Genomic DNA, 27,873 nt, shown 5'->3' on the forward strand with positions numbered 1-27,873 from the left:
GGACAATTCGACAACGCAAAGCGTTTAGTTGAGGGCGTGAAGCGTTCGAACCTCCTAGGGGGTCCCAGGGCATGCACCCCCCCACCCCCCTTCGGAAAATGATGATAAAAGCAAGGAAAAGGAGCAATCTGGTTCACTCTGAGCAAAGAAACTTCCTCTGATAAAAAAATAAAAGGACAATTGACAGACTCGGTGCAACCTGAGCTAACAAACTTTCAAAACTGAACCGTCACTAAAAAGACAGAGGCCGGCCCCTAGGGGGGTCCGGGGGCATGTCCCGTCGGGACAAATTTGATAAAAATCAAGGAAAATGGAGCAATCTGGTGCAATCTGAGCCATCATTTTTTCTTTAATTTCAAATTTGTTTATTTCTTCTTTTAATTTGTTTCTCTTACTTTATTTTATTTTTTTTTAGGCTAGGGGGGGGGGGGGGGGGGGGGTTCCCGGAACCCCTCCCCCCTGGATCCGCCCTTGACTTAGTCACATGTACTTCTGTCCAGATTTCTTGAACACATAATAACTGTGACATTCTTGATAAAATAAACACCATTGTTCTCTCCTAATTCTAAATGTTACTATATCCACAGCGGCTCAATGAACGCACTATAAAATGTAAAACCATTATTTTTAGCAAGGTTCCCTGTCTCTCTCCGCCTTGTAGCAGAGTGACGTAGATTCCAGGAAACACGGCTCAAAGAGAGACACGGAAAGCGGCGGAAACACCCGAAGCCATCCGAAATGCATTAGCGCTTCTTATCCGGGTTCTTGCAAAATGGTGGACTTTGTTGCATCGACACCTTGAACCCGTCGTAATAATTTTTCGTTAATTTGTTCTCGCTGCCTGTGCAGCAGTTTGTCCATAGTTTGTGGCGTACATTGGTGCAATGGATAACAAGGGACGCAGCAATCTGGCTGCTGTCAAACAGTATTTGCTGTGCGGCACCATTCCCAAGGACTGTAACAACACAGACAAGCGGGCGGTGCGCAAGCGAAGCAAGACCTTCGTGATCAGAGATGGCCAACTTTATTACACCGGAGGTCGGCCAAAGCGAGCAGACGCTGAAGAGGGCGAAGAGGAAACCCCAGAAAATCTTGAAAATGACACCGATCGAACGCAAACGCTCCGAAAGTGCTGCACGAACGAGGAAGAGAAGCACGAAGCTGTGATGTCGTGCCACATTGGGGAGGATGGTGGGTTGTTGACACCGGTTGGGGAAGGGGGTGTTTTGTTCTGTTCGCACCTAGTTTAGCTTCCCCCTGTGGATTGCCCTCCCCCTAAAACTGTACAGGAATCAGTTGAGTGGTCCGTTATTAGTCAGATGAAATGTTACAGGCGAAAGTATCAGCGAGTATAAATTTATAATTGAGCAGCACTAACAGCACGCATTAATTGTCCTGTACTCGGCATGTAACACAAACACGTTCTAAAGACCTAGTTATTTGATTGTTTAAACAAATTAAACCAAAACAACTCACACACACACAAACAAACAAAGAAAGCAAAAAATTAAAGGAGCTTACCAGTTTACACATACACGACCACACACGCACATACTCTATCAGTGTCAGTACTAATTACTATGTGCTGTCACACACATGCAGCGATGCACATACACACTCTCACACAGATTATAATTATTGTTATTAAATGAGCATGAGGGGAGGGGGGGGGGGGGGGGAAAAACTGACATTGACAGGCAGAACATTATTTTGAAAAAGCTTTTAGTTTTAATTTCAATGCTTTACTACCTTTAGTTTATATTTTGAACACCTATACACGTGTCCAAACACTTTTTTTTATATTGCATTAAAGATGGGAAGGCAGAAGTGATAAGTATGCACAATTAAGTGACAGCAAAGTCTGTATAGGTCAGGAGGAAACTAATGTTTCATTTTCATTACTTTCATCCCAATCCCATTGCTGAGAAATTTGGGTGGCTTTCTCCAGGGTTTAGCCTGGGAGAAAAAGGCAATGGGACATTTGTCCCCCTTAACCAAATTCCGATGAGACATAGTCGAAGGCAAGAAGCGCCAAAGAGGCCTGTACGCGTTTTGACCAAAGATGCAAAATGGTGCAATTCGGTGCGAGAATTAGCCGATATATATCGTGTTATCTCTGTATGTGTGAGTGTGTGTGTAAAGTGTATATTTGGTGGCGCAGTGGTACGCATTCTCAATGCGTCCTTTGACGCACTGAAGGGAATTGTGATGGGACATTTTCAGATTTAATGCGCTAATGGCGCAGGGCGCACTAGTAAATGAAACCCTGCTTTCTCCCACTCAAGTGGGGAGCTAGCAGTAGCAGCAAGAAGAGTTTTGCCGCCAAGGGTGTGTGCGTGTTTAGGTGTAATCGGTTACTTCTAGCACTGGTAGAATGACAGAGGTATTTTATGATATGGAGGAGAGGGGGGGGGGGGGGGGGGGGCACCAACTCTGAATCCCCACGATAAGTTTTTCCATGTTCATCAGACTTGTGACCCGAGAATCACAATTGCGCTCTACCAATTGAGCTGGCAGGCCTCCCGAAGGGCCACAAGATTTGGATTTCAGTAGGTGTAAATAACAAACATTAACAGCTATCCAGGTTTCCCAATTGCTTCGTTTCCGGCCGATTTATGTGGAGCACGTGATGCGCACAAAAAATATTGGCGGTCTAGAAGTGTCGTCTGCGCAATGATCGCGGCGGCGACCGCGGCTTTCTTGACCGCCAAGGACGACTGCGCACGTTGTGATACGTCATTCGTTAGACCTCAATTGTGTTTTCAGCGTAGCAATAGGGCCCGATATTTAGACGAGACAAGTATAGTGCTGACGAGTCGAAGACGAGTCGCATTATACTTGTTCGAGTCTAAATATCGGACCCTATTGCTACGATGAAAACACAATAGCGTTTATATAGCTATTCTGACATTACATTCTGTGTTAAAATCATGTTTTTGTCAGCAACAAGTACCAGAATGGTCCATGTCGTTGATTGCAGACGACGGTTCCCTTTCCGCATGAAGCCACGGAAATAACCGAACATTGAAAAACCCATGGACATGTATTAGGGAGAAAACTCGAGATAACCAGATGGTTAGCATTACGTCAATATGCTAGGAATCATATGACGTCATGACGTATCATGCTTGCCTACGTAGATTGTATGTTCGATAGTCTGACTTCTGTTGGGAATTCGCGTGGTGAAGACTGCGGTAAATCTGTAGATGATAAGAGAACAAGGATTGTCTCAGAAGAAACAACTAAATGTTTCAGACTGGTAACTTCATTTCAACATTGCACATGGACGTTCTATGTGACAGGAGAGTTTGCTGATTTTGTGTTAAACATTGGAGAGATCGTCTGCTAGAATCAGAGATAGGTCGCTTCAGATTGCAGCTTCTGGATTTTACACCTAATGTATGTCATGTACAGTAAGCAACAACAAAAACACACACAAAGCAAATGGCATCGTCTGTCGACTAGTCACAGAAACAAACCTGGCGAGGTATGCGTGTACTTTATACACGTGGAAGAAACCGGAACCATGCGTCTTTGTTAATGCCAATATGCTTTTGGATATTGGCAAAAATGGCCGACTTCCGTAGCATTATGCTTTGATGATCGGAAAAGGCATGTGTGAGACCATCCAATCACAGCCCCCGAATTCCCCCATGTGTCCATCAGAATAGCTATATGGATCTACGCGATCTTAGTTGGCAAAGACCACGAGTACAGAAAAGTTTTCAGTGCATTTTCTTTGAATAAAAAAAAGCTTTCATCGATCATAATTAGTTCTAACTGTCAGACTGTCAGTCTTTAGATGGTAGCTTGTTATTACATGTGTATTCATTATTAAAATCTTGAGCTGAGCTGAGGCAGCCCTGAAGATGAACCATGCAACATGCTTGAAACATGTCAAAATATGACAATTCAGCAACTATCTGTTTTTACTCTGGTAGTGGTAGTTGCAGTGGAAAACATTTTGTATAACATTTATTGCTTTAAAGAATAAAAGTTATGGTTAATGTACGTGAATCATGTGAATATGCTTGGTCTTCTAAGTTTCTTTTTACATTTAGTCAAGTTTTGACTAAATGTTTTAACATAGAGGGGGAATCGAGACGAGGGTCGTGGTGTATGTGTGTGTGTCTGTGTCTGTGTCTGTGCGTGTGTGTGTGTAGAGCGATTCAGACCAAACTACTGGACTGATCTTTATGAAATTTGACATGAGAGTTCCTGGGAATGATATCCCCGGGCGGTTTTTTATTTTTTTCGATAAATACTTTTGATGACGTCATATCCGGCTTTTTGTAAAAGTTGAGGCGGCATTGTCACACCCTCATTTTTCAATCAAATTGATTGACGTTTTTGTAAAGCAATCTTCGACGAAGGCCGGACTTCGGTATTGCATTTCAGCTTGGTGGCTTAAAAATTAATTAATGAGTTTGGTCATTAAAAATCTGAAAATTGTAATAAATTTTTTTTTTATATAAAACGATCCAAATTTACAATCATCTTATTCTACATCATTTCCTGATTCCAAAAACATATAAATATGTTATATTTGGATTAAAAACAAGCTCTGAAAATTAAAAATATAAAAATTATGATCAAAATTAAATTTCCGAAATCGATTTAAAAACAATTTCATCTTATTCCTTGTCGGTTCCTGATTCCAAAAACATATAGATATGATATGTTTGGATTAAAAACACGCTCACAAAGTTAAAACGAAGAGAGGTACAGAAAAGCGTGCAATGCAGCACAGCGAAACCACTATACTACCGCGCTGAACAGGCTCGTCAGTTTCACTCCGTTATGCACAAGCGGCGGACTACGGTCATTGTGAAAAAATGCAGTACGTTCAGTTTCATTCTGTGAGTTCCACAGCTTGACTAAATGTAGTAATTTTGCCTTACGCGACTTGTTTAATTTCAAGTCTTCATAACAAAGACATTTCTAATACTAGGTTTACCATGTATGTCAAATTGTTTTCAATTTCAGGAACCCACTTTGGTATGGATAAAACAGGGGAGCGAGTATCTTCAGAGTACTACTGGGTTGGCATCACCAACACTGTACGCAAAGTTATACACAGTTGCGACTACTGCATTGCCAGAGGCATTCGCTGCAACACCAGTGCCCTTAGCCATACCCATAGCAACCACACCACTCCTGTGGTCACCGTTAGCAACCATGAGAATGGAATCAAGATGGAGGTGGAGATGGGGGAGGAGCCTGATGTTTTCTTTGTAAGCCAAGAAACCTGCAGTCACTTCTGGCAGAAGGTACGTAGCTCAAAGTTTATTTAAACTTAAGTTGCAGTTAAACTTTCAGAGACGGTTGCAGAAGAACAAAATATTAATAAAAACGTTCTATTTGTCAGTTGCTTGTGTTTCAGGTTTTAGATGTTTTTTTATACTTCAAAAACAATTGTTTTCATGTCTTGTAGTACTAACATAATTGTTATGTGAATTGGAAGAGCTGTTTGTTTTGTTCAAAATCATTGTAAAGTGTAATTTTGTTTGGCATTCTGACAGTAACACCGATCAGTGAAATACTATGGGTAATCATTGTCTGTGCTTTCCTCTCTGTAACTGTAAGGTGGAAATCCAGGTGTTTGGCCCTTACCTGGCCGCCAGAAAGCAGGTGTATGTGGCGGTGGCCCTGGACTGCTATTCCCAGTTTCCTGAGGCTATGGTGATAGAGAATACTTCTGCTTCCAGTCTGACTACCTTTGTGCTCAACCTCATCTGCAGGTACAGTATGTGGGGGATATTTTTCTCAATGGAAATCATTTACTTGCTGTGTATTTTTATTTGACTCAGGGGAAATATTTGTCAACATTTCGCATATTTATTGAACTGTGTCCTTGTAAGACAAAGTTTTGTTGGTTAGTAAAATCAGTGTTTGCTGAAGCTTTTTCTCTCTCCCCCTTTTGAGTATTTAGCAATGTTTTTGTGAAGGTGATACTTACAGAGCAAGTCTTAGTGATGCTTTTGATATTTAAAAAAAATTCTGGTTTATTTGTTTCTTAATAGTTATGTGTTGAGTTCTGCTTGGGATTGAATACTATTTCTTTCAGTGAAATGTTATCATACAACTAAAAGTGGGAGGTAGTTGATCTTGAGAGAAGCCAGATTTGCAGTGTGGGCTATAAAATGTGATACGAGAATTCATCTCATTAATGATTATGAAGTGATAGTGATAGCTTTAATACGGTTCTTCCTCAGGTACGGTGTGATGGAGAAACTGTGCATGCTGCAGAACAAGTGTACCAAAGACATGTACCTCTACATCAACATGCAGGACTTGGAACTGGCTGGCATCAAGCTCACCTTCCTCTCCCTCCATGCTAATGTAGCAGGTAAGCTTTGCACCTGAAAGGTCAATACATGTGTGTTTTTGCAACTTATACCCTGCATTTCTCCTCTACACTGCTGAATTTTAAAGGACTTCAACATTAAATTCTTTAGTGTTCCTGTAAAGCTTCCTCTCCGTCCATGGCAACACAGCAGGTAAGTTGTGCGCCTGAGAGATTAAAACTGTTGTTGCTACTTATAGTTATACCCTGCATATTCCCTCTACAGAGCAAAACTTCAGTGATATCAATTCTTTGGTGATTCTGGAAAACAGTAGTGATTTTAGCCTGTGAGGATATCGGTTTGAATTAATGACTTAAAAACACGCAGAAATACGATTGTGCTGATTCTGTAAAGCAGCAGTGATATTAGCCTGTGAGAACTTCAATGTCAAATGAAATGAAAATGTGTGGTTTTGAAAATAGTCAGAACGGCATCTTGGTTGGGTTGCAGATGAGCGATGGCAGCAGGTGTGGAAATGTTTGGATGACTTTGTCAAGGCTTACCCCAAGATGTGGGAGCGATGCCTGGAGGCCTTCATGTTGCCCCTGCGTGTCTCTCTGCCCCCTCAGGCTGACTACGTGCCTGCTTACCTCAATTACAACAGGCAGGTGGCTTGGGGCACTTTTAGTGAATACAGTGGAACCCCCTTTAAAGACCTCCCAAAATCTGAGAAAATCAGGTCTTAAAAAGGAGGGAGTCTTAACACGGGGGTAAATGAACAAAGGTTATGAACAGAAAAAAGGAGAAAGTCTTGGATTGGGAGGGTTTTAATCAATCAATCAATCAATATGAGGCTTATATCGCGCGTATTCCGTGGGTACAGTTCTAAGCGCAGGGATTTTTTTGTTTTGTTTGTTTGTTGCAATTTACATTGCGCACATATTCAAGGCGCAGGGATTTATTTATGCCGTGTGAGATGGAATATTTTTTACACAATACATCACGCATTCACATCGGCCAGCAGATCGCAGCCATTTCGGCGCATATCCTACTTTTCACGGCCTATTATTCCAAGTCACACGGGTATTTTGGTGGACATTTTTATCTATGCCTATACAATTTTGCCAGGAAAGACCCTTTTGACAATCGTGGGATCTTTAACGTGCACACCCCAATGTTGTGTACACGAAGGGACCTCGATTTTTCGTCTCATCCGAAAGACTAGCACTTGAACCCACCACCAAGGTTAGGAAAGGGGGGAGAAAATTGCTAACTCCCTGACCCAGGGTCAAACTTGCAACCTCTCGCTTCCTAGCGCAAGTGCGTTACCACTGGGCCACCCAGTGCGTTACCACTGGGCCACCCAGTGCGTTACCACTCAGCCACCCAGTCCAAGGGGGGTTCCACTGTAGTTGCTATTTTAAGCGTTGCTCAGTGGTCTTCATTCTTAGGATTATGCGAAGATAGAGAATCGCTTTGGATGACAGTGTACAAAAACAAAGACTAAATGTGGGAAAAAAGTGTACTATACTCCAAAGAGAGAAAACTTTAAATTTTCTATGTTAATGTTATTTTTAATTTTTAGTAAGAACAAAATTGAAAGAAAAATGTATGTTTCAAAGAGAGAAAGCAAAGCTATTTGTATATCTTTATCAATATTGATTTTTTAATTGTTATATTGTTTTGGGAGGCAAATTATGAATTTGCTTTACACAGGGTTGTGTCTTATTTGTTTGTTGTTGTTGCAAACTTGAGCCAAAGTTCTTAGTACGTATCTGGTACTTTTCTGTTTATATTTTTGTCAGTAACTCCTGAAACATGATTCTTCTCCATCCACACAGAGAACCTAGACTGCCAGAAACGCTCAGCCACAAACAAGACGCAGCATCAGAAGTAAGTCTCACAGACAAAGACAAGAAGCATACAGTGGATCTCCTGATGTCAGCGTACGGCCAGCATGCAAAGAACACCAACACAAATCCTCACCATCTTGACCTGGATCTCAGCTTGCTGCCCATTGTCAAACTGGAGGCCTTGCCTCATCTCGATGGGGATGTGTTGAACTTGGAAGAGTCCACTATTGTTCCGGTGAACTTTGAAGAGGAAGAACAGTCCGAGCGGAGGAAGAGGAGGGGGAGAAGGAGAAAAGAAGAGGAGGCGGAGACGACCAACGTGGAGGAGTCAAATGATGCTGGTGATGACTTCTCTGACGATGATGTTGTCAACGACCTGAATTTCAGTGACTTTGATGAGGACGACAATGGTAATAATAATGATGAGGATATTTATATAGCGCAAATCCTAAAAATTTTGAGCGCCTTTAGTAGTTGAATATATATGATTTTTGGAAATAACTCCTTCGGGTTTGTAGGTGTTGTGGAAGAGTTACCTTTTCTTGCAAAAGCTCTGACAAACAAAGAAGGGACCAATCACTAGTGAGGGGAGTGTCTAAAACATGAGGACCGGAGCACATTTTCCGACAGACCCCTCGCTTGTGATTGGTCCATCCTTTGTTTGTCAGTGCTTTTGCAAAAAAGGTCACCCTCCCACAATCCATACAAACCGTACAGAGTTATTATCAGAATTCGTCTCTTGTTCTCTCCGTTAAAGTTCTTTTAAATCTCTTGATTCTGGAACATTAGCAGTCTATCTATTTTTGGATTTCTATTCGTATAAACTTTAAGTCTTCATGCATGTAACTGCTGGAATTTTGGAAGGTTTCACTTTAGACAGTCACATTGAAGAGAAAATGGGTTTATTGATCTAAAAACAGGGACATATTTATATACATTCACACTTCTTCTTTTTCTTCTTCTGTGTTCCCAACATGGACACAATTACTCCCCTAATGTTAATGATCTGAATGTAAATTGATAGGAGGGAGAGTGTTTTCTGTTGAAGTAAATACGTTTCTCTGCACTTCTCCCGACTATGATTGGCTTTTCCTTTTCATGCAGAAGAATGTAGAGCAAGCATATACTTTTTTTCTGTGGGAATAGGGATGTTTTGAAGCAGCAGGTAACATTCTATAACTGTGTTTTTTTTGTCTTCATGCTCTTAATTGTTTAATTTGCAATGCAGTCAATGATGTTTGCTTTGGGGGTCAATTAGTCATTAAGTTTGACAATGTTCTTCGTAAAAAAAAATTGCTGTTGGTGGGAAGGGAATTATTAAATTTTATGTTGTGTGTAATTTGATGCTACACCTTTCCTTTATTCCAGATGAGCCGTACCAACCAAAAAGCAACAGCAGAAGGAAAAATCACTCCTCCATTCTGACTCGGTCGTCAAGCCGCAAGCGCACACCAACATTCAAAGCCAAGGCTGAGTTCCTGATAAAGAAGGAGAAGCGCACACCCTCTGCATCCTCTCCACCCTCCACAGAACCAATACATCCACCCAAACGTAAACGTGGTCGACCTCCTAAATTTAGGAATGAAGTAGAAGATCCTGAAGGTGAAGAAGAAGGGCAAGCGTCAAAGTCGGACAGCAAGGAACAGTTGGGTGCCGCTCCCATTACTACCAGCGGGCTGATGAACTCTTTGGAACTGGTAAGAACTGAAGATGCTGTTAATTTGGTTATTTACCATTGTATTAGCATTTGAACTTTGCTATTCTTCAGGACTTGAAGGAAACCAGTTGAAAATGCTGTTTTGTTGTTGTTGTTTAGCATTGTAACATTTTCACTTTGCTATTCCTTGAAGTTTGCTAGTTCACTAAAGAATGGGTTTGGTCTCTTATAAAAAGATTCTGAAAGTTGTATGAGCATTTTTATTTGAAGCTAAACAGAACTTGCACTGTAAGACACAAATGAAGCAAAGCATTCTGTTAATGTACCATATATCCATGCAGGTACAGGACATTTTCCCGTTATTCTCTGGTGATCAGTGTTTGTGTCTAAGCACGTGTTTGTGTCTGCTGCAGCTGGATCTGGACCTGTACTATCTAGTCATCAAGGCCTATAAGGAGCGTGGCGCCTATCCACAGCGAGTGTCAGTGGATTTCAAACGAGCCGTGCGTCGTCTGGCAGACACTGTTGAGCTGAAGGATGGCATGCTGTATGGCCTGGTGGGCAAGGCGACTGGCAGGCTAATCGTCATGAGGGAGCGTGAACGCTTTGCTTTACTACGGAAAGCCCATGCCAAAGGAGGTGAGAGGGATGGCTACAAGTAGTTTTTAGACCTTTGAGCGATGAAAGTTCCCATCAGGAAAACAGAAGTTCCTGATTTGAAAGATTATTTTTCGACACATTTTAAATTTTTTTTACAATTAATGCAAAAAAGGAAGAATACATGTTATTAAAAAAGAAAACTGCACCTCCAGCCTATTTTCACACATCACCTTATCCGTCTAGTCCTAGTTTCTTCACATACACACACAGATTTGTAACTTATATTTTTGTGTTCAGTCCATTTGTTTCTCTTCAGAGGAGCATATGGGTCGAGTGAGGACGCTGAAGACACTGCTGGGCATGAACGTGTTCTGGAAGGGCATGAGCCTTGACCTTGACGCGTTCATCCACACGTGTCCAGAGTGCGTCATGAAGAACCCACTGCGCAACAAGACCATGGTTCGCATCCCCACCTTGTCCAAGGAGGTGGCCCAGAAAGATCACAAAGCTGATCCACATATGTCTGAGGTAAGTTTTATGTGAGATCGGGGGTGTAAAAGAAAGAGGGTGTGTGTGTGTGTGTGTGTGTGTGTGAGTCTGTGTGTGTGTGTGTGTGTGTGTGTGTGTGTGTGTGTGTGTGGTGTGTGCGTGTGTGTGTGTGTGTGGCTATGTATTTGTCTAAACAACAGAAAATTATGAATCTTAAAACACATTTAGCGTCGCTATATTCTGAATCTGGCTAGACATTTAAACTGTGATCTTTGCAACTTTAGAAATGTATGTGACATGTTTGCAGCAAAGCTGAAATAATTGAGGAGAAAATAAAACCACCAGTGAAGTCAGACTGTAAGCATAGAACAATACATCAACCTGCCTATTCCAACTCTTGTTGATGAGCTGCCATACATACATGTTCATCTGAATGCAGTGCTCTTTAATAGGCATGTCTTGAATTTTGCTTTGTTGCCGTATAGGATGAAGAAGAGGAGTGCAGCTATGAAGATCTGATGCAGTACCTGACGGATGAAACGTTCCCTAGCACTGCTACACCTGAGCATCAGGAATACATCAAGCAGCGATCAAAGTGGTTCAGCATAATGAATGGGTCCTTGTATTACAAGTCACCTGCACGGAAGAATGCGGTCCCTCGTTTGGTGCTCTTGTCTGAAACAGCTCAGCAAGAAGCTATCCGGGAAGCCCATATCGGTGAGTATTTTTAGGAGAGCGGTGTGTGTGTGTATGTTAGGAGATTCAATCTGGAAGATTTGCTTGTAGAAGGAGGGAGGGAGGGAGTTTCAAAGCCAACTGACGGCCTGGCACTGAGGGAAAAGAATCAGAAAGACTTTATTGGCCATAATGATAGACAACAATGGATATGTTTGGGAATGGAACAAGTTTTCTGTTAAGCTAAGGGGTCTACAAAATAAATTTATTGTTCACAGGACAGTCTTGAAATATGCTTGAAAGAAAATAAGCAAGTGGGTGGTTGGGAAGGGAGGGGGGGGGGGGGGGGGGTAGGGTGAGGAGAGGAGATGGAGGGAAAGGAAAGATAAAACTTCTCTTCAGAACATATGGTATTGATTTGACTGTATTTAATTTGTCTGTATTTTCCAGAGGAGGAAAACCATCTGAGTCAGCAAGACACACAGGTGAAGCTACGCAGGCGGTACTTTTGGGCAGGTATGACATATGACATCATGCGACATGTCATGTCATGCTGTATGACAGAAGCCTTAGCTGCCACACCAGTGGAACATCGCATCCCTGCCATTCAGCAAAGAGTGGACAGGTTCAGGAAATACTACAAAGAAGGGGTGGGTGTTGCTGTATGTGTTGCAAATGTGCGCTTGAATGTGTTCATGTGTGCGTCTTGTTTTTTGTTGGTTTAGTAGATGAGTAAACATTGCTGCAACAACTTTTTTAAACTTCAGCTATTTGGTAAAAAGAAGTAAAAAAAAGATGGGCGCTTGATCTGGAATATCAGAAATTATTCTCAACTTTTGGTTGTGAATAAAGGACCTGTTCTTCATATGAAATATCTCTATCTTCTAGCCTCTTGCCATCTTCATCTGAAGATTCCTTTCAGTGCAATGCATTAAAAAAATGGCTTTCAGTGCAATGCATTAAAAAAAATGGCTTGGGACTCTTTGTCAACTTGTATTCACATTAAAATGTTTAACAACTGCATTTTTTGAACACACAGTGATGGATACTGTCCACTGAGACAGCCTTTAGTTGTGTGTAGATGCTAATAAATTGGGTGAAATAAACAGAATTTGAACGTTTAGTAGGCCCAAAAGAATAATATAAATAAGCACCTTTGGAGCAAGATCTGTCTATTTTTTATCCTTTTTTATGTGCAGATTCCTGACATGATTGTTAATGCGGATACAACTGGAACAGCACTTTCGGGTAAGTACATACAACATTCCCTTTGTATAAAAAAAAAAAGTGGTTAAATTAAAAGTATTCAGGTCAATAGCTTTCTGTGTCCAACTTTTCTTGTTATAATTCTTTTAGGTATTTGTGAGAACAAAAAATCATTTTTTGATACATTGTACCTGTGAGCTTAGTTTATGAGGGTTGCTAAAAATGTGTGTGGCTCTCAGTGCCAAGGAGCTGTGTTGTTTTGGCATGTTTGTATGTGCCAATCACAAAATGACATAAAAAGTGTTGTTTATAACATCATGTTGGTCACACCACAGCCCAGTGCACACACAAAATATGTTTGAGGAATTTAGTTTTTTGATTGATTGTTTGATGGACAGATCAATTGATTGATTGATTAATTGACAGATGCACCAGAACAAGGACCCAGCGAGGCAGCAGCAATAGATGAGGACAATACAGAAGTAAACAAGGAAGCAGAGAACCCAGAAATCGTTGAAGAGATGAAAGAATCCTCTGCAACCTCTGCCGCTGATACACGTGCTGTCAGAGAGGACAAGGCCATCAAGAGAGCCATGGAGGCTATCATAGGTAAAAGACATTGTGAAAAAAATTAACATGAACATAAAATAAAAAGGAAGAACGTTTTGGGTCAAACTCTTCTTCTAGGGGGAGGGGTAAAAGTATCCCCTCTCTGTGTGGTCTGATCTGTGTTCCTGTGATTCCCTCCCCCATCCCAGTTGAAGAATAGTCCAACCCGAAACGTTATTCCTCTTTATCTAATGGACTTTTAAGTCATTTCTTTGTGCTTCACTTTGTTGGTCTTGCAGTCACTATTTATTATGCCATTCCTGAGACTATGAAATTGAAAAACAGAATCATATGAAGGAAAACAAGAAACCATTTTGTTGCAGTTAGTAGACCTATTCATAAAGTAGAGAAGAGAAAGCAGGCTTTATTCTTTTAAATAAACTCTCGCCTCTTTCTGTCTTTGCACCTAAGCTTTCCGTCAAGTCTTGTTTGCTGTGATAAATTTATTTCTGAAACAAATAACACTTTCATTTATGTAAGATCTACAAGGAAAATATTGCTTCCAATTCAAGTTGTTCATGCAGTAAGGAGTTAGAGTAAATCATGTGATGATAAAGATAAGATGATAAGGATATCCCCCCGCGGGTTAGGGGGAAGAATTTACCCGATGCTCCCCAGCATGTCGTAAGAGGCGACTAACGGATTCTGTTTCTCCTTTTACCCTTGTCAAGTGTTTCTTGTATAGAATATCGTCAATGTTTGTAAAGATTTTAGTCAAGCAGTATGTAAGAAATATTAAGTCCTTTGTACTGGAAACTTGCATTCTCCCAGTAAGGTCATATATTGTACTACGTTGCAAGCCCCTGGAGCAAATTTTTGATTAGTGCTTTTGTGAACAAGAAACAATTGACAAGTGGCTCTATCCCATCTTCCCCCTTTCCCCGTCACGATATAACCCTTCGTGGTTGAAAACAACGTTAAACACCAAATAAAGAAAGAAAGAATGATAAGGATAAGATTTGATATAGTCTGGTGAGGTTACCCACATGGAAATTCAGGCTGTTTTCTCACTGGGGTTTGCTTTCTCAGGTTTATAATAAAACGATTTCTTCCTTAAGCCACTGAAGCGGGTAAGCTGATGTAGGATTGTGTGTATTTAGATCAAACAAGCAAACCTGAACACATCTGATTTCCTTTTCTTGCATTGCATTTATTAGGCTGTATTGTCACAATATAAATTTTTTTGCGACAAAAAGAAAGTTAGTCAGTGTAGCAAATATAAACCTATTGATTGCTGGAATGAGCTTTACGGTTCAATGTGAAACACTTCACTTGCATGCACATACACACAAACGCACACATGCACATGCAATCCATTTAACAATTTACCAATTGTTGAACATATCAAGTTTTTTTGCTTTTGTGTTGTTTACCTTGCTTTAGCAAGCTGGCCTTCAAATATCAATACTGGCAACGTTATTGTTACAGCTGTAACTTTTTGTGTGTAACTGCAGTCAAGATGGGAGGAGAGACAGGCGAAGCGTGGCAGAAGACATCAAAGGCCAAGATGGCAGCATCGTCTGCTTCCAAACCCCAGGGGGAGCTGACACCTGACCAGATTCGTATAAAGAAAGCGAAGAGCAAGCACAAGTGTGAACACTGTGGCAAACTTGTCAAAGGGGATGTGGCCTTCAAAGGTAAGTTTCATTGCACATGCTGTACAGTGTCTCACCGGTGCATTTCCGGGGGCTGAAACAGCTGATTCGCCTGTGTTTACAAAAGAATTTCGAAGAGTTATGGAAGTTCACGAGAGTACAGACCTGGGAACCCATACGATTTCGCCGTATTTTGTACGCATGATTGTCGAGAATACGCTCAGTACGGTCAGTGGGAAAAAAATACGACGAGAAAAATTCCTAGACTACTTTTCTTTACAAGCCCATCCTGAAGCCGATCCAGTATTTTGGCACATGATTACGTCACTATATTAGCCGCCGTCGAAAAAAGTATAATCGGATCGTGTCAATCAATCAAAACAACCTGGCAAACGAAAGTACGGTATTTGGCGAAATCGGCTCCAAGAATAAACAAGTGAAACAAAGAAGAAAAGTGAAAACGTTTGAAGAAAAATATCACACGCACACAATTTGTAACCAACACACACATGTAGTCCCGCCCGGAATAAGCTTTTTGGGGATGATTTACGACTTTTGCGCACATTTCGAGCAGACGAAAACACAACATGGCGGCTCTCGCTCCTCCAACTATCGCAAGACACAAAAAAATGAAAACTTGCGCGCGCGAGATCCTGATACATCCGGTGTTTCTCTGTACGCTTGTCACGACGACTTGTTGACAAACGAAGATTCGCGAAAGAAAGAGAAAAACGCCGAGTCTTGAGTAGAGAGCTAATAAAGTACCGGTAATCGCTAATCGAGCAAAATGAAAATCCGCGGCGACTTCCATTTGGTGAATGCTATTCAAGTTTAGGTAACGTTTTAGCCGCATCTTTTTATAAGCCGCAATGCGATTCTTTTTTTTAAAGTCGCGGCTTGTAGTCCATCAAATACGGTACAGTTTTTGTCAGTAAAAATTGAAAAAAGCATTTGTTTTAAATGTATAGGTAAACTTAATTAACGGTGTGACGGACGCGCATGAGGCATGTTTTAATCATGGATGTGCAAACGCTGTGTGGAGTACGCTCATTTTTTTGAAAATACACCAAGTTTGTTTGAGAATACTCTAAGTGCAAAACAGGGGTTCCCAGGTCTGAGAGTACATTAATTTATGCATGCTATGTTAACATTGAATTGAATGCCTACACCATACCTACCCCCCCCCCCCCCCACCCCCCACCCCCCCACAAATACACACATCTTCTGCTCTGATATCATACCGACATAGGCAAAAATAAAAACCCGATGATTAATACAGCCAAACCTGTAAATAATAACTAACCAACGGAACGATCAAATGTCGTCTTAGACAGGTGGTTCCTATAGAATGCTGAATTATATTTAAAAAAAACCCTTGTCAGGGATCCTTTGTGGAGGTCTTTATCCAGTGATGGTCGTCACGGCAGGTTCGACTGTAGCACGATTAGTTCATTGTTAGTGCCTCTGCCTTCAAAGTGGAAGGTCCAGGGTTTGATTTTTTGCTGTCGGTGCTTGGTGGATTAAGGTTAGATTTGGATTTTACTGACCTCAACATACACGAGGACCTACCAGTACCTGAGATTCCTTTGGGTGTGCACAAATTTAGGTGATCAAATAGGCACACTAAAGATCCAGAGTTTGATGGGTCGTGGTAACACACAAATATTCAGGTATGTGTTCAAGCAAAAGTGAGACAGGGTTTATATTTGTCTAGTTTTGTATACCTGATTGCCTTTTTCGTATGGTCTTCACCAGATAATTGATACATGATTGAAAGCTGAATTGTTGTTCCTTTCTATTCTTTACAGTTCATCTCTACAAGCACACAGGGATCAAGCCTTTCAGCTGCAGTACGTGTGGAAAGTCTTTCTCCAATCGCAAAAGTCTACGCATCCACAATCGCAAACATACTGGACACAGGCCTTACCTGTAAGTTGTGTACAGTGGTGTTTATTTTACTGAGGAAAAACAGTGTTAGACACCACTTGTGTTTTTAAGTGTTCTGTCTTTTTGATTGTGTGGATTGTAACTTTGGATATAAAAGACTTAAGCCCAGCAATGTCCCGAGTTGGTATTGTGAAAGGGAGCAAAAGTGGATCTCATGGAAAAGGTGAACAACATGATATTGCATGCAAACATTTGCATCAACACATCAAATGAAAAAGTAGCAACATGAAACTGCTTGCTGAACCTTTCTTAAGACCTCTCAGTCTCCTTGGCTTTGTGCTGAGGCCATCCACATGACATTAGTACCATTTTTGTCTTGAAATTATTCAAGATCTGTTCGAGTTTTATTCCATCAAAACCAATGACCACAGCGGGAGTAAAAAAAATTTTTTCAACACTTGTTCAATATCTTTGTTTTTGAAGTGAAAAAAACCTGTTCATACATGTCTTCTATTAGAAATATTTGTGCGCCTGAAGAAGCCCCCATCAGTGAAAATGTGTCTGTGTTTGTGTGTGTGTGCTGTCCTTGTATTGGTGAGTACAGATTTCTTCTGGTTTTTTTTTTACTTTGTTCATCTCACCCACAGTCATTTTTTTGTTTAGATTTAGAAAAAGGTACATCATATTTCTTCAATTCCTTGATTTTTAGGTGCAACCAGTGTGGGCGAGAGTTCTTCCGCAGTGCATCACTGCGTTACCACCTGAAGGCGCACGCCACTGGGCGAGGCACACCGGTTGAATGTGATATCTGCGGTCGCAAGTTCACCACCCAGCACCGCCTCATCCGTCACAAGGAGTTCAAACACCCAGCCCAGGCCAAGGTCTTCATGTGCAATCAGTGCGGGAAACACTTCACAGCTGCCAGTAAGTCCAAGATGTGTTGTGTACAGCTCTTTGAACCTCTTGTGCAGTTCTCACACAGCAACTGTTCATCTGGAACTCATACTAAAGGTGTAGGGATTCCATTTTATGTCAGCATGTGACAAAACACAAACATTTTGGTATATTTGCTAAAGAAATGAAACCCTGCAACATCCCTGCAGTGGTAACTTGAAGTCTTGCTGTCTTTTTTCTGACTCGTGTCATGTATTTGCCAAGTACCAGATGCACTAGTAGTAATCATTGGTTAAAGTCATAACCCAAGCAGGTAGCCAAAACCTTGGGAGTTCTTTGTGAGCTGGCAGGTAATAATTTGGATTACAAATAGTGTCAGCCTTGCTACCCTGGTAGCTTGATTAGCAACTTTTGCTGTATGTTGCTGGAAGGACAGGAACCAGCTGTAGTAAAGGCACTTGAAGCTAGTCTGAGTAGCTTATGAAATGCTAACATTGTTAGTGCTGTTTTGCAGGAAGCCTGAAGCGGCACGAGCAGACCCACACAGGCATCAGGAAGTACCAGTGCCAGTACTGCAGCAAGGCATTCTTCCGCAAAGAGTACCTCAACTCCCACCTCACCAACCACGCAGAGTACGATCCGCAGGTGGAGAGACTCAAACCTCGCAAGAAGCCGGGGAAGAAGCCACAGGAACAGCAGCATGCAGAAACTGTGAACGTTACTACAGTGGTGATCCCTGGGCCCACAGGTGACACCGTTCCCTCTAACGTCATTCACTGGACAGAGAGCGACCAGCCTGCCACCCACAGTCGGCATCTCGAGGAGACCACCGTCACCACCTTAGAGAGCTACCAGCACCGCCAGACCGTGTCCACCCAGCCCTCTCACCCCGCCCCCTCCCATGTGTTCACCTCAGCACGCATCGCCCACCTCCCTGTCTCTTCTCAGTCACACACGATTCACCACACCCTTCACCACCCTCTCGCCCACACCACGCGGCTGGTGAACGTGGCTGGACCGCACGGACCGGTGTCGGTGACGGTGTCGGCGGCTGGGCAGCCTATCGAGGTGGTGCACGCTGGTCACGGGCAGGAGATCATGTTGCAGCACGAAGCGGTGCCGGTGCAGTACGAGGTGGAGTGTCTGTCTGGAGAGGCGTCCTCCTTGACGGAGGCTGACCTCAATGCCATTCACTTGCTGGCCCAGGCTAGCATCACTGGACAGAACTTACACACAATGTGACCATGAATCACAGGAGCTGGTGTGAGAGAGAGATAGTGCTTGTGTGAACGTTAGGGAGGCCAAGAGAGACAGAGACAGGGAAAGAGTCTGAGTGTGTATGTAGCATCATTGGACAGAACTTGCATAGCATGTGACCATGAATCAGAGGAGCTTGTGTGTGGGTGTATGAGAGAGAGAGAGAGAGAGACAGACAGAAATAAACAGAGAGGGTGGGCGATGTTTAACACGTATGCCTGAGAAACAGAAGGCATGATGATTATAAGTCTGTGAAACCTTACTGCACAGCTTGACTTGTGAGTGGTGAACATAGTTTTCATGATTCTATTTGAAGAATTGATTGTACAGCTCTGAATACCAGTGATTGTTGTAAACTGTCAGGGAGACCAGTATTGCTTCAATTTTGACACAGCTTCTTCCCATTTATGAAATCCATTTTCAGTGTTTTTATCTATTTTTTGTTGTTTTTGATGGAGGTTACATTTGTTAATGATGAAGGTGGAAGTTATTAGTGCGTGAAAGAAGTGAAGACAGAAACTGTCATGTGTACATGTTTTGTATTTGTTTGTGAAGATACAGTCACCTGTTCATGAGAGATTATGAGTCACTCCTATGAAAAAAGAAACATTACATTCCTTTTGTGTTCTTGTGAGTTCCACATCCCAGCGAAATGGTAGTGTTGAATACCCCCCCGCGGGTTAGGGGGAAGAATTTACACGATGCTCCCCAGCATGTCGTAAGAGGCGACTAACGGATTCTGTTTCTCCTTTTACCCTTGTTAAGTGTTTCTTGTATAGAATATAGTCAATTTTTGGCTCACGTAAGTGTAGCCTATGCGATGCTAACTTTTGTCTGTCTGCGTGCGTGCGTGTGTGCGTGCGTGCGTATGTATGTATGTATGTATGTCTGTGGTAGAAACTTTAACATTTGAAGACGTCACAACATTTGAAGACGTCACATTATGACGTAAGAGGGTTAGACGTCACGCGAAGGAATTACTGAAAGTCTCGGTCATTGTTATTTTGAGCGGGCCGAGACTAGTTTTTTCTTCGAAATCGGCCATTCAGATCTAGATCTAGTGTCTCGCTTTCTTGCACAGTGTCACCTATGCCGCTTACTGTGTGTGTGTGTGTGTGTGTGTGTGTGTATGTGTGACGAAGTGATTGAGTTTGTGTTACTGTTTGTCGATTTCTTACGTGAGCCTTGAAGGCTTCGCCTCTTGTTGTAAAGAATTTAGTCAAGCAGTATGTACGAAATGTTAAGTCCTTTGTACTGGAAACTTGCATTCTCCCAGTAAGGTAATATATTGCACTACGTTGCAAGCCCCTGGAGCAAATTTTTGATTAGTGCTTTTGTGAACAAGAAACAATTGACAAGTGGCTCTATCCCATCTCCCCCCTTTCCCCGTCGCGATATACCTTAGTGGTTGAAAACGACGTTAAACACCAAATAAAGAAAGAAAGTAGTGTTGAATTGATGTGGGCCCGCAGCCTATGAGGCATGTAGGCCGACATGCATTTCGAAGTCCAAGGTGCAGCTTTCCCTCTGCAGATGGAATTTAAAAAAACAGCTATTATTTATACTGAGGTGCTAACTTTAACTATAGTACATGTATTCCTAATTATTTTTTATTCAACTGAACTTGTGCAGATATTAAGTCACACAACTTATTTTTATGAAAAATGTGCCATTGTCTGCTGCATTCTCATGAACGCAACAGACCTTACTTATCACAATATCAGCTATTAATGTCATGTTTTTTTGCAGCAAGATTGCATGAAAGTATTTTAGTGAAAGATGTGAATGTGGCTGTAGAGGGCAAGTGTCAGTGTTCTGCAAGTATTTTGTTGTATGTTTAACACTTGTTGTAATTTGTTGATGCCATGAAGATTTATGAGTCAGGCAGCCAGTTTTGTGTGTTTCCTTTTGGTGAGTCTGGTTGTCTTTTGTTTGGCAGCACAAGTAGTGAGACATTTGTTTAGATGCAGTGGGGAGTAGTCATCCCCAACATGAGAATTCTCTCTCTGACATTGTAATAATCATTTTACTGTGAATGTCTGAATTTTTTAAAGGATTTGAAAACAAGTGAGTAAAAACCTACATAATCTAATACCAAGTTTTAAATAAATAAGAAATAAACAGTGTTTGTTTGTATGTTTATGTGTGTGTGTGCTTGTGTGGGTGCTCATGCGCGTGAATATATGTATATGAGTCTTGTGTGTGCTTTGTCTATGGTAGCCTATTTTCACACAATAAATTAAAGATTTGTGCCAAGAAGGAATAGTGGCCTCGCTTGGTACATGTACATCACTTCAGCTACTGTGACATGAAAGTAGTTGTGTTTTCGCCCGTAGATGAGTAACCAAGATGTATCATGTAGAGGTTACATGCAGAGTCTCCGTGGATATTAAAAGATATTGGTGAAAAATGCAAGCTTCAGCGGGTGAATAACGTTGCCGGGTTATTATCTGGAATAAACGCCCCTAGTTTATAGAAAGAAAACAGCAGGAGGTGGTTTATAAACTGTTAACTGGTCCAGAGGACGATGTCACGAAAGGTTGTAACTATCCAAATAATTTAATGTACTCGCAGATAGGGATTGATCAAAGGAGTGCTTGTCTGTCTGTGGTCGTCATACCCGAGTGATGGCAAGAGCCAGAAGCAAGATATTGTGCATGCCCACTGCAGAGACTGCACAAGTGTGCACCTGAACTTTAGTACACATACACGCACCCACCCACACGTAAAAAAATGCAACAACACCAAAAAAAAGACAAAGGTTTGACATTTCCTTAAAAAAGATTGATAATAATAGTGCAAACATGAACATAAATTATTGCCAAATATTGCCCAGAATCGTGTAAGGGTGTGGTAACTTGTATCATAATGAAACACGTACGCGGAATATTGACGGTGCTCATGTGAAACTCAGACAAAACTGGTTGCTGACTGCTCACTAGTGGTGAATTTGTCACTGACCTAGTGAAATCCCTTCATTTGCTGGCTATACAATCCAAGGGAAGGAACTCGTTATAAGGGCAATCTTTTACTGAAGCTGCTACTTCCCCTTTACTCATTCCTGCCATTGATATACAAATAATTAGTGATTCCCGCAGTCAGACGTGGTTGTTGTAAAACTTTTGACTTAGACGTTGATGGCACCGAAAGGATGACAGCTACTGAGTTTTTCAACTTGTTAGCAGATCATTGCTTGAAATCCTTCCCCCATTAGGATTTCTTCAAAGGCCCGGAAAATTTGATTTCCTTCTCGAGTAACAATGCTAATGAACACATTAATTACCTCTTCCAACGCGAGCTCACGGCGATGTACAGCACAAGCAACAACACACACACTCACACACACACACACATACACACGCACGCACGCACGCACGCAAGCACGCACTCGCCGGTATAACACGAGAAAATTACTCCCACGAGATTTTTACTCCGGAGTAAACATTTCGTACGAAAAACTTACTCCCTTTACGAAAAAAGCACTCCCCCATTGCACGAGAAAATGACTCCCCAAGACAGGTGAGTTCCGAGTAAACATTTCGTACAAAAATGTTACTCCCCTGACGAATAAATAACGAATAAATTACTTCACCCCAACACGAGCAATTTAGCTTCCCATGCCAGGTGTACGAAATTTTTACTCCCTTGTCCACTGTTAGTCTTGGTGGTGGAAGGAGGGTAGCGCGACATTCGTGTGCGCGAGATCACTTATTGGCATTAGGCCTATCCCTTCGCCCGCATCCCATTTTTGCGTACGAGATTTTTACTGGAAGTAAAAAAAATGGGGAGTACAAATTTCGTGGAGGGAGTAATTTTTTCGTGCCTTGGGGAGTTCTTTTCTCGTACGAAAAGTGTACTCGGAGTAAGAATTTCGTACGAAATATTTACTCCGGAGTAAATTTTTCGTGGAGTAAAAATTTCGTGTTACACCGGCAAACACACACACAGAGGACTTAAATTGGATCCTTGGTAGTTCAGGGGTATCATTGGATCCTTGGTAGTTCAGGGGTATTATGTTTATGGTCAAAGGCAAGTAACCATGTTGAAATGAAATGAAAGTTTTACGCCCTCACGGCAAAGCCATTAGGGGCATGTTACACGGGAAAACCCGGCTTTGTATGAAAATAAAAAATAAAAATGCGGGGGAGGGGGGGGGGGGGGGGATGTAGACAGCTGGCTGCCGGCTGCTAGAGGAGACCTGAAATGGGCTAGGGACCTGGTTGGGTCGTCTTGGGTCAGTGCTGAAATGGTTACTTTTTTGGCTGTTGGCCGAACGGACACCCGGGCTTCATATTTTTGCATGCATGTATTCGTGTTTCCAAGGCCTGAGGCTTTCGCTGTGACCCTGGGATCTTTATCGTGCGCATGCGTGCACACGGGGGTGTTCGGACACCGAGGAGAGTCTGCACAAAGTTGACTCTGGGACACACATCCCGCGCCGAACTTGGGGGTTGAACCCACGCGGATAGTAACAACCGGTTTTAAAGCCAGCGCCTCTACCGACTGGGCAAACTCCCCCCCCCCCCATTTGTTGGGGTCAAGAAGTTCCATGGAGGGCGGGGGGTATGGAGTAACACATAGTGTTTTGCTCAGAACATTCCCACCCATGCAGAGCCGCGCTATGGGTACGCATTACCGTGAAGCTGGCAGTCAGTGCTACCAAATGTCGTCTGTGTCTACCACTCGGTGGTGACTTAATGTGGGTCTATGTAAGCAGATGCCAGCGCAAGCAATCTGATGCAGAGTCAGGAGGCGGTTTGGTACAAGAGAACCTTAGAGGCCACAGCCTCGGCCGTCTAAGGGATCTGTGTGTCTGGAGGCACATTTGGTTTCTGAGGTTCAAGCGGAGCTGTTGCCTCTGCTCCCAAGTTCCCGTGTCTGGAGGCGTTTTTGGTATGGTAGCAAACCTGTAGGTTGGGGCCTCTACCTTTCAGGATGCCAGGACTACAAAATGTGTGTCTTGGGACACATTTAGCTTAAGATTCCAGAAGTGGATCTGTGCTGTGCTGGGTCTGCTGCAAGCACACTAGAACCAGCTCGCAACAGTTGAGGTGAACAAATTGGTGACCAAGACCATCATCGGTTTCTCTCCGAGTGATGGGTGTGGGCGGAGAAAGTCTCCCAAACTGAGAGCATTCTCCCTTCTGTAGCGGATGAGACTAGACATCTCTTCCTTGAGAGTGTCACAACCTTCAAACACGTGTGTGAGGTGTCCAGTCTTGCCACACTGACAGACTACCTTGTCCCAGTAGATGCGGCTGCTGACCGTGCGCAAGCGACGCAACAGGCCCATGGGTCTCGGGGGGAGTGGGAGGTGGTGCCCTTTCCTATTGTAGGGGAGGTGTATCCATCCTCTCTCTTCACATGTTTGTGACAGTGTCTGCTCTCTTTCCTCTCTTTTTAGCTTGGCTAGCAGCAGTTTGGCTTCCTGGCAGGAGAGCCGAATGTCTGTCACTGGCATGGTTGACAAAGCCGCTGCTTTTGCTGCTCTGTCCGCCATTTCATTTCCCCGGATTCCTGTGTGGGATGGCAGCCACATGAGGGAAAAGTCTGTTCCTTTTGTCATAATTTGGTGGGCTAAGAAATGAATTTCAGTTTGCATCTCTCCTCTGTTCTTGGTGCCATGTGCAAGTGCTTGCAACGAGGATTTTGAGTCCGTAAGGATGACCACCCCCAGGGGTGGGGTTGGCAGATCGTTTATCAGTGTGCAGGCCATGTAGATAGCAAATAACTCTGCAGAGAAGATGCTGATCCCCTTGTTTAGCTTGTATTTTCGTGTTATATCAAGTCCAGGAATCGACAAGGCACACCCAGCCTCCCCTGACTGCAGGATCGAACCATCTGTAAAGACCTGTAGGTGGCTTTTAAATCGTTGATCGATCTTTTCTTTTGCAACTGTGGCTAGCAGCAATGGGTCTTCTGCCTTTTTGAGGCCGTCTCCATAGTCTATGATCAGATTTGGGGCTTCAAGCAGCCATGGAGGGTAAGGAAGAGTACCACCTGTGACCAGCTTTTCCTTGGACAGGCCACTCTGTTCCCATATGCCCTTCACATGGTTGTATATTGGGAGCACTGTTTGGTATGTATGAGTCTTGGATTCAAGAGCTTTGTATTGCATGTGGTCGGTATCTCCCATATCTGGGGTAAATACTTCCACTGCCGTGTTTGGGACGCAGTGTATTCTGACAGCCAGCTGTGCACATCTGAGGTGGCATTCCTCTTTCAGTGGCAGCCATCCCACTTCCTGGTAAAGTAGGGTGGAGACTGCCGATCTGGGGACCCCCAGCGCCACTTTGAGAGCGGCTCTTTCTACTCTTTCAAGCTTTACCCACTGACTGTCAGGAGCTGCAAAGAAAGCCTCTTGGCCATAGCTGAGGCGCGACCGAACAAGGGCACGGACAAGATGGATCAATGGTTTTCCGGCTGCCCACGACTCTCTGCTCAGAACCTTTATCAGGTTTAGAGAGCGTTGAGCTTTTCTCACAAGTGAGTAACCATGTTGATCCCTGTGATCAAGTTATTAACCACTCGGTCAATAGAACTGCTTAAAGAGAGAGACTGAGAGAGAGAGAGAGAGAGAGAGAGAGAGAGAGAGAGAGAGAGAGAGAGAGAGAGAGAGAGAGAGAGAGAGAGAGAGAGAGAGAGCGAGACGGAGAGAGAGAGAGAGAGAGAGCCGAGGGAGAGAGAGAGGGGGGGGGGGAGAAAGAGAGAGAGAGAGAGAGAGACTGAGAGAGGGAGAGAGAGAAAGGGAGAGAGAGAAAGATAGAGGAGGGAAAGAGACAGAGACAGAGAGAGAGAGAGAGAGAGAGAGAGAGATAGAGAGGGAGAGAGGGAGAGAGAGGGAGAGAGAGGGAGAGGCAGACAGAAAGACGGACAGACAGACAGGCAGAAAGACAGGCATGGACAGGCACGCAGGCAGAGACACAAAGGGACAAGCACACACTTCAGAAATGACGCCGGCGAACAAACAAGACTAAAGAACCCGCAATTAAAAATCCCATTGAAAAAAAAACCCAAGATATATTAATCGCTGATGAGTGTCCTTGAAGAACGTTTTTTTTAAAAGAAAACAAGTCGCGTAAGGCGAAAATACAATATTTAGTCAAGTAGCTGTGGAACTCACAGAATGAAAGTGAACGCAATGTAATTTTTCAGCAAGACCGTATACTCGTAGCATCGTCAGTCCACCGCTCATGGCAAAGGCAGTGAAATTGACAAGAAGAGCGGGGTAGTAGTTGCGCTAAGAAGGATAGCACGCTTTTCTCTACCTCTCTTTGTTTTAACTTTCTGAGCGTGTTTTTAATCCAAACATATCATATCTATATGTTTTTGGAATCAGGAACCGACAAGGAATAAGATGAAAGTGTTTTTAAATTGATTTGGACAATTTAATTTTGATAATAATTTTTATATATTTAATTTTCAGAGCTTGTTTTTAATCCGAATATAGCATATTTATATGTTTTTGGAATCAGCAAATGATGGAGAATAAGATAAACGTAAATTTGGATCGTTTTATAAATTTTTTTTTTTTTTTACAATTTTCAGATTTTAAATGACCAAAGTCATTAATTAATTTTTAAGCCACCAAGCTGAAATGCAATACCGAACCCCGGGCTTCGTCGAAGATTACTTGACCAAAATTTCAACCAATTTGGTTGAAAAATGAGGGCGTGACAGTGCCGCCTCAACTTTCACGAAAAGCCGGATATGACGTCATCAAAGACATTTATCAAAAAAATGAAAAAAACGTTCGGGGATTTCATACCCAGGAACTCTCATGTCAAATTTCATAAAGATCGGTCCAGTAGTTTAGTCTGAATCGCTCTACACACACACACACACGCACACACGCACGCACACACACACACGCACATACACCACGACCCTCGTTTCGATTCCCCCTCGATGTTAAAATATTTAGTCAAAACTTGACTAAATGTAAAAAGCGGAACCGACCGATCTCAAGAGTTTTCATATATCCTCACTATTCGCTGTTTTCCTTTTACGAGACAATCGGAAATCTATACATGCTCCATTTTTGTCTGAATGTTGTAGAGGTAAATTATTCAGCCTTTTGATCCATAAATATGGATTCTAGCGACAGGTACTGGTTTTTGCTCGGTGCATGTGCACACTAAATTCTTAAACATTTTGTTAAAACAAAATCTGAAATAACATGACCCATACGTGATGAGTGCATTTAAGTTTTTCTGTGTGTTTTATTTTGACGCTGAGTTAGTGTTGTGAGCACGTGACCAAGTTCAGGTGAGTGTAATGGAGTCTCTAAGGTAAATGTTGTGTGCGTGTGTGCGCGCGCGTGCGTGTGTGTGTGTGTGTGTGTGTGTGTGTGTGTGTGTGTGTAGTGTGTGTGTGTGTGTGTGTGTGTGTGTGTAGTGTGTGTGTGTGTGTGTGTGTGTGTGTGTGAACGTGTGTGTGGATTTGGATGAAACGGACACTCTTTTAGCAAATAATCCACAAGATCTGAATCTGTTAATGAAAAAAGAAAAAAAAATTAAAGTAGAGCTTGAGCTCTTTTCATTGGAAGAAGCCCAGAGTGCCCAAGTTTGCTCTGGCGTACAGTTCATAGAGGAAGGTGAGAAGAACACAAAGTATTTTTTGAATTTGGAAAAACGTAAAGCTAATATGAAAATTATGGATCGTTTACAGACAGAAGACGGCAGGGTATTTAATACACAGAAAGAGATTATGAAAGAACAAGTACGATTTTTTAAAGACTCATATGAAAAAAGCGAGGAATTTAACCAGATGAGCGCAAACGAATTCAAGACTCAAGACTCAAAATGTTTACTGTCCTCATAAAAACAAGGAAAATTGCCTTACAGTGAATTGTACAAGATTTA

At 42.5% G+C, this 27,873-nt stretch overlaps 1 protein-coding gene across 1 annotated transcript; it reads left to right on the forward strand.

The window, feature by feature from the left end:
• The first annotated feature begins 748 nt into the window (after positions 1-748).
• LOC138959745 (uncharacterized) lies at positions 749-21,132 on the forward strand. Its single transcript, XM_070331353.1, has 17 exons — positions 749-1,191; positions 4,987-5,270; positions 5,587-5,741; positions 6,216-6,349; positions 6,798-6,951; positions 8,129-8,550; positions 9,509-9,837; positions 10,211-10,436; positions 10,714-10,925; positions 11,372-11,603; positions 12,012-12,211; positions 12,761-12,809; positions 13,194-13,376; positions 14,831-15,013; positions 16,780-16,900; positions 17,568-17,782; positions 18,267-21,132. The coding sequence occupies exons 1-17, from the start codon at positions 885-887 to the stop codon at positions 18,992-18,994; spliced, it is 4,134 nt and encodes a 1,377-aa protein (XP_070187454.1). The 5' UTR covers positions 749-884; the 3' UTR covers positions 18,995-21,132.
• The last annotated feature ends 6,741 nt before the right edge of the window (positions 21,133-27,873 follow it).

Source organism: Littorina saxatilis, linkage group LG2 (assembly GCF_037325665.1).
Source record: "Littorina saxatilis isolate snail1 linkage group LG2, US_GU_Lsax_2.0, whole genome shotgun sequence".
NCBI classification, from domain to species: domain Eukaryota; kingdom Metazoa; phylum Mollusca; class Gastropoda; order Littorinimorpha; family Littorinidae; genus Littorina; species Littorina saxatilis.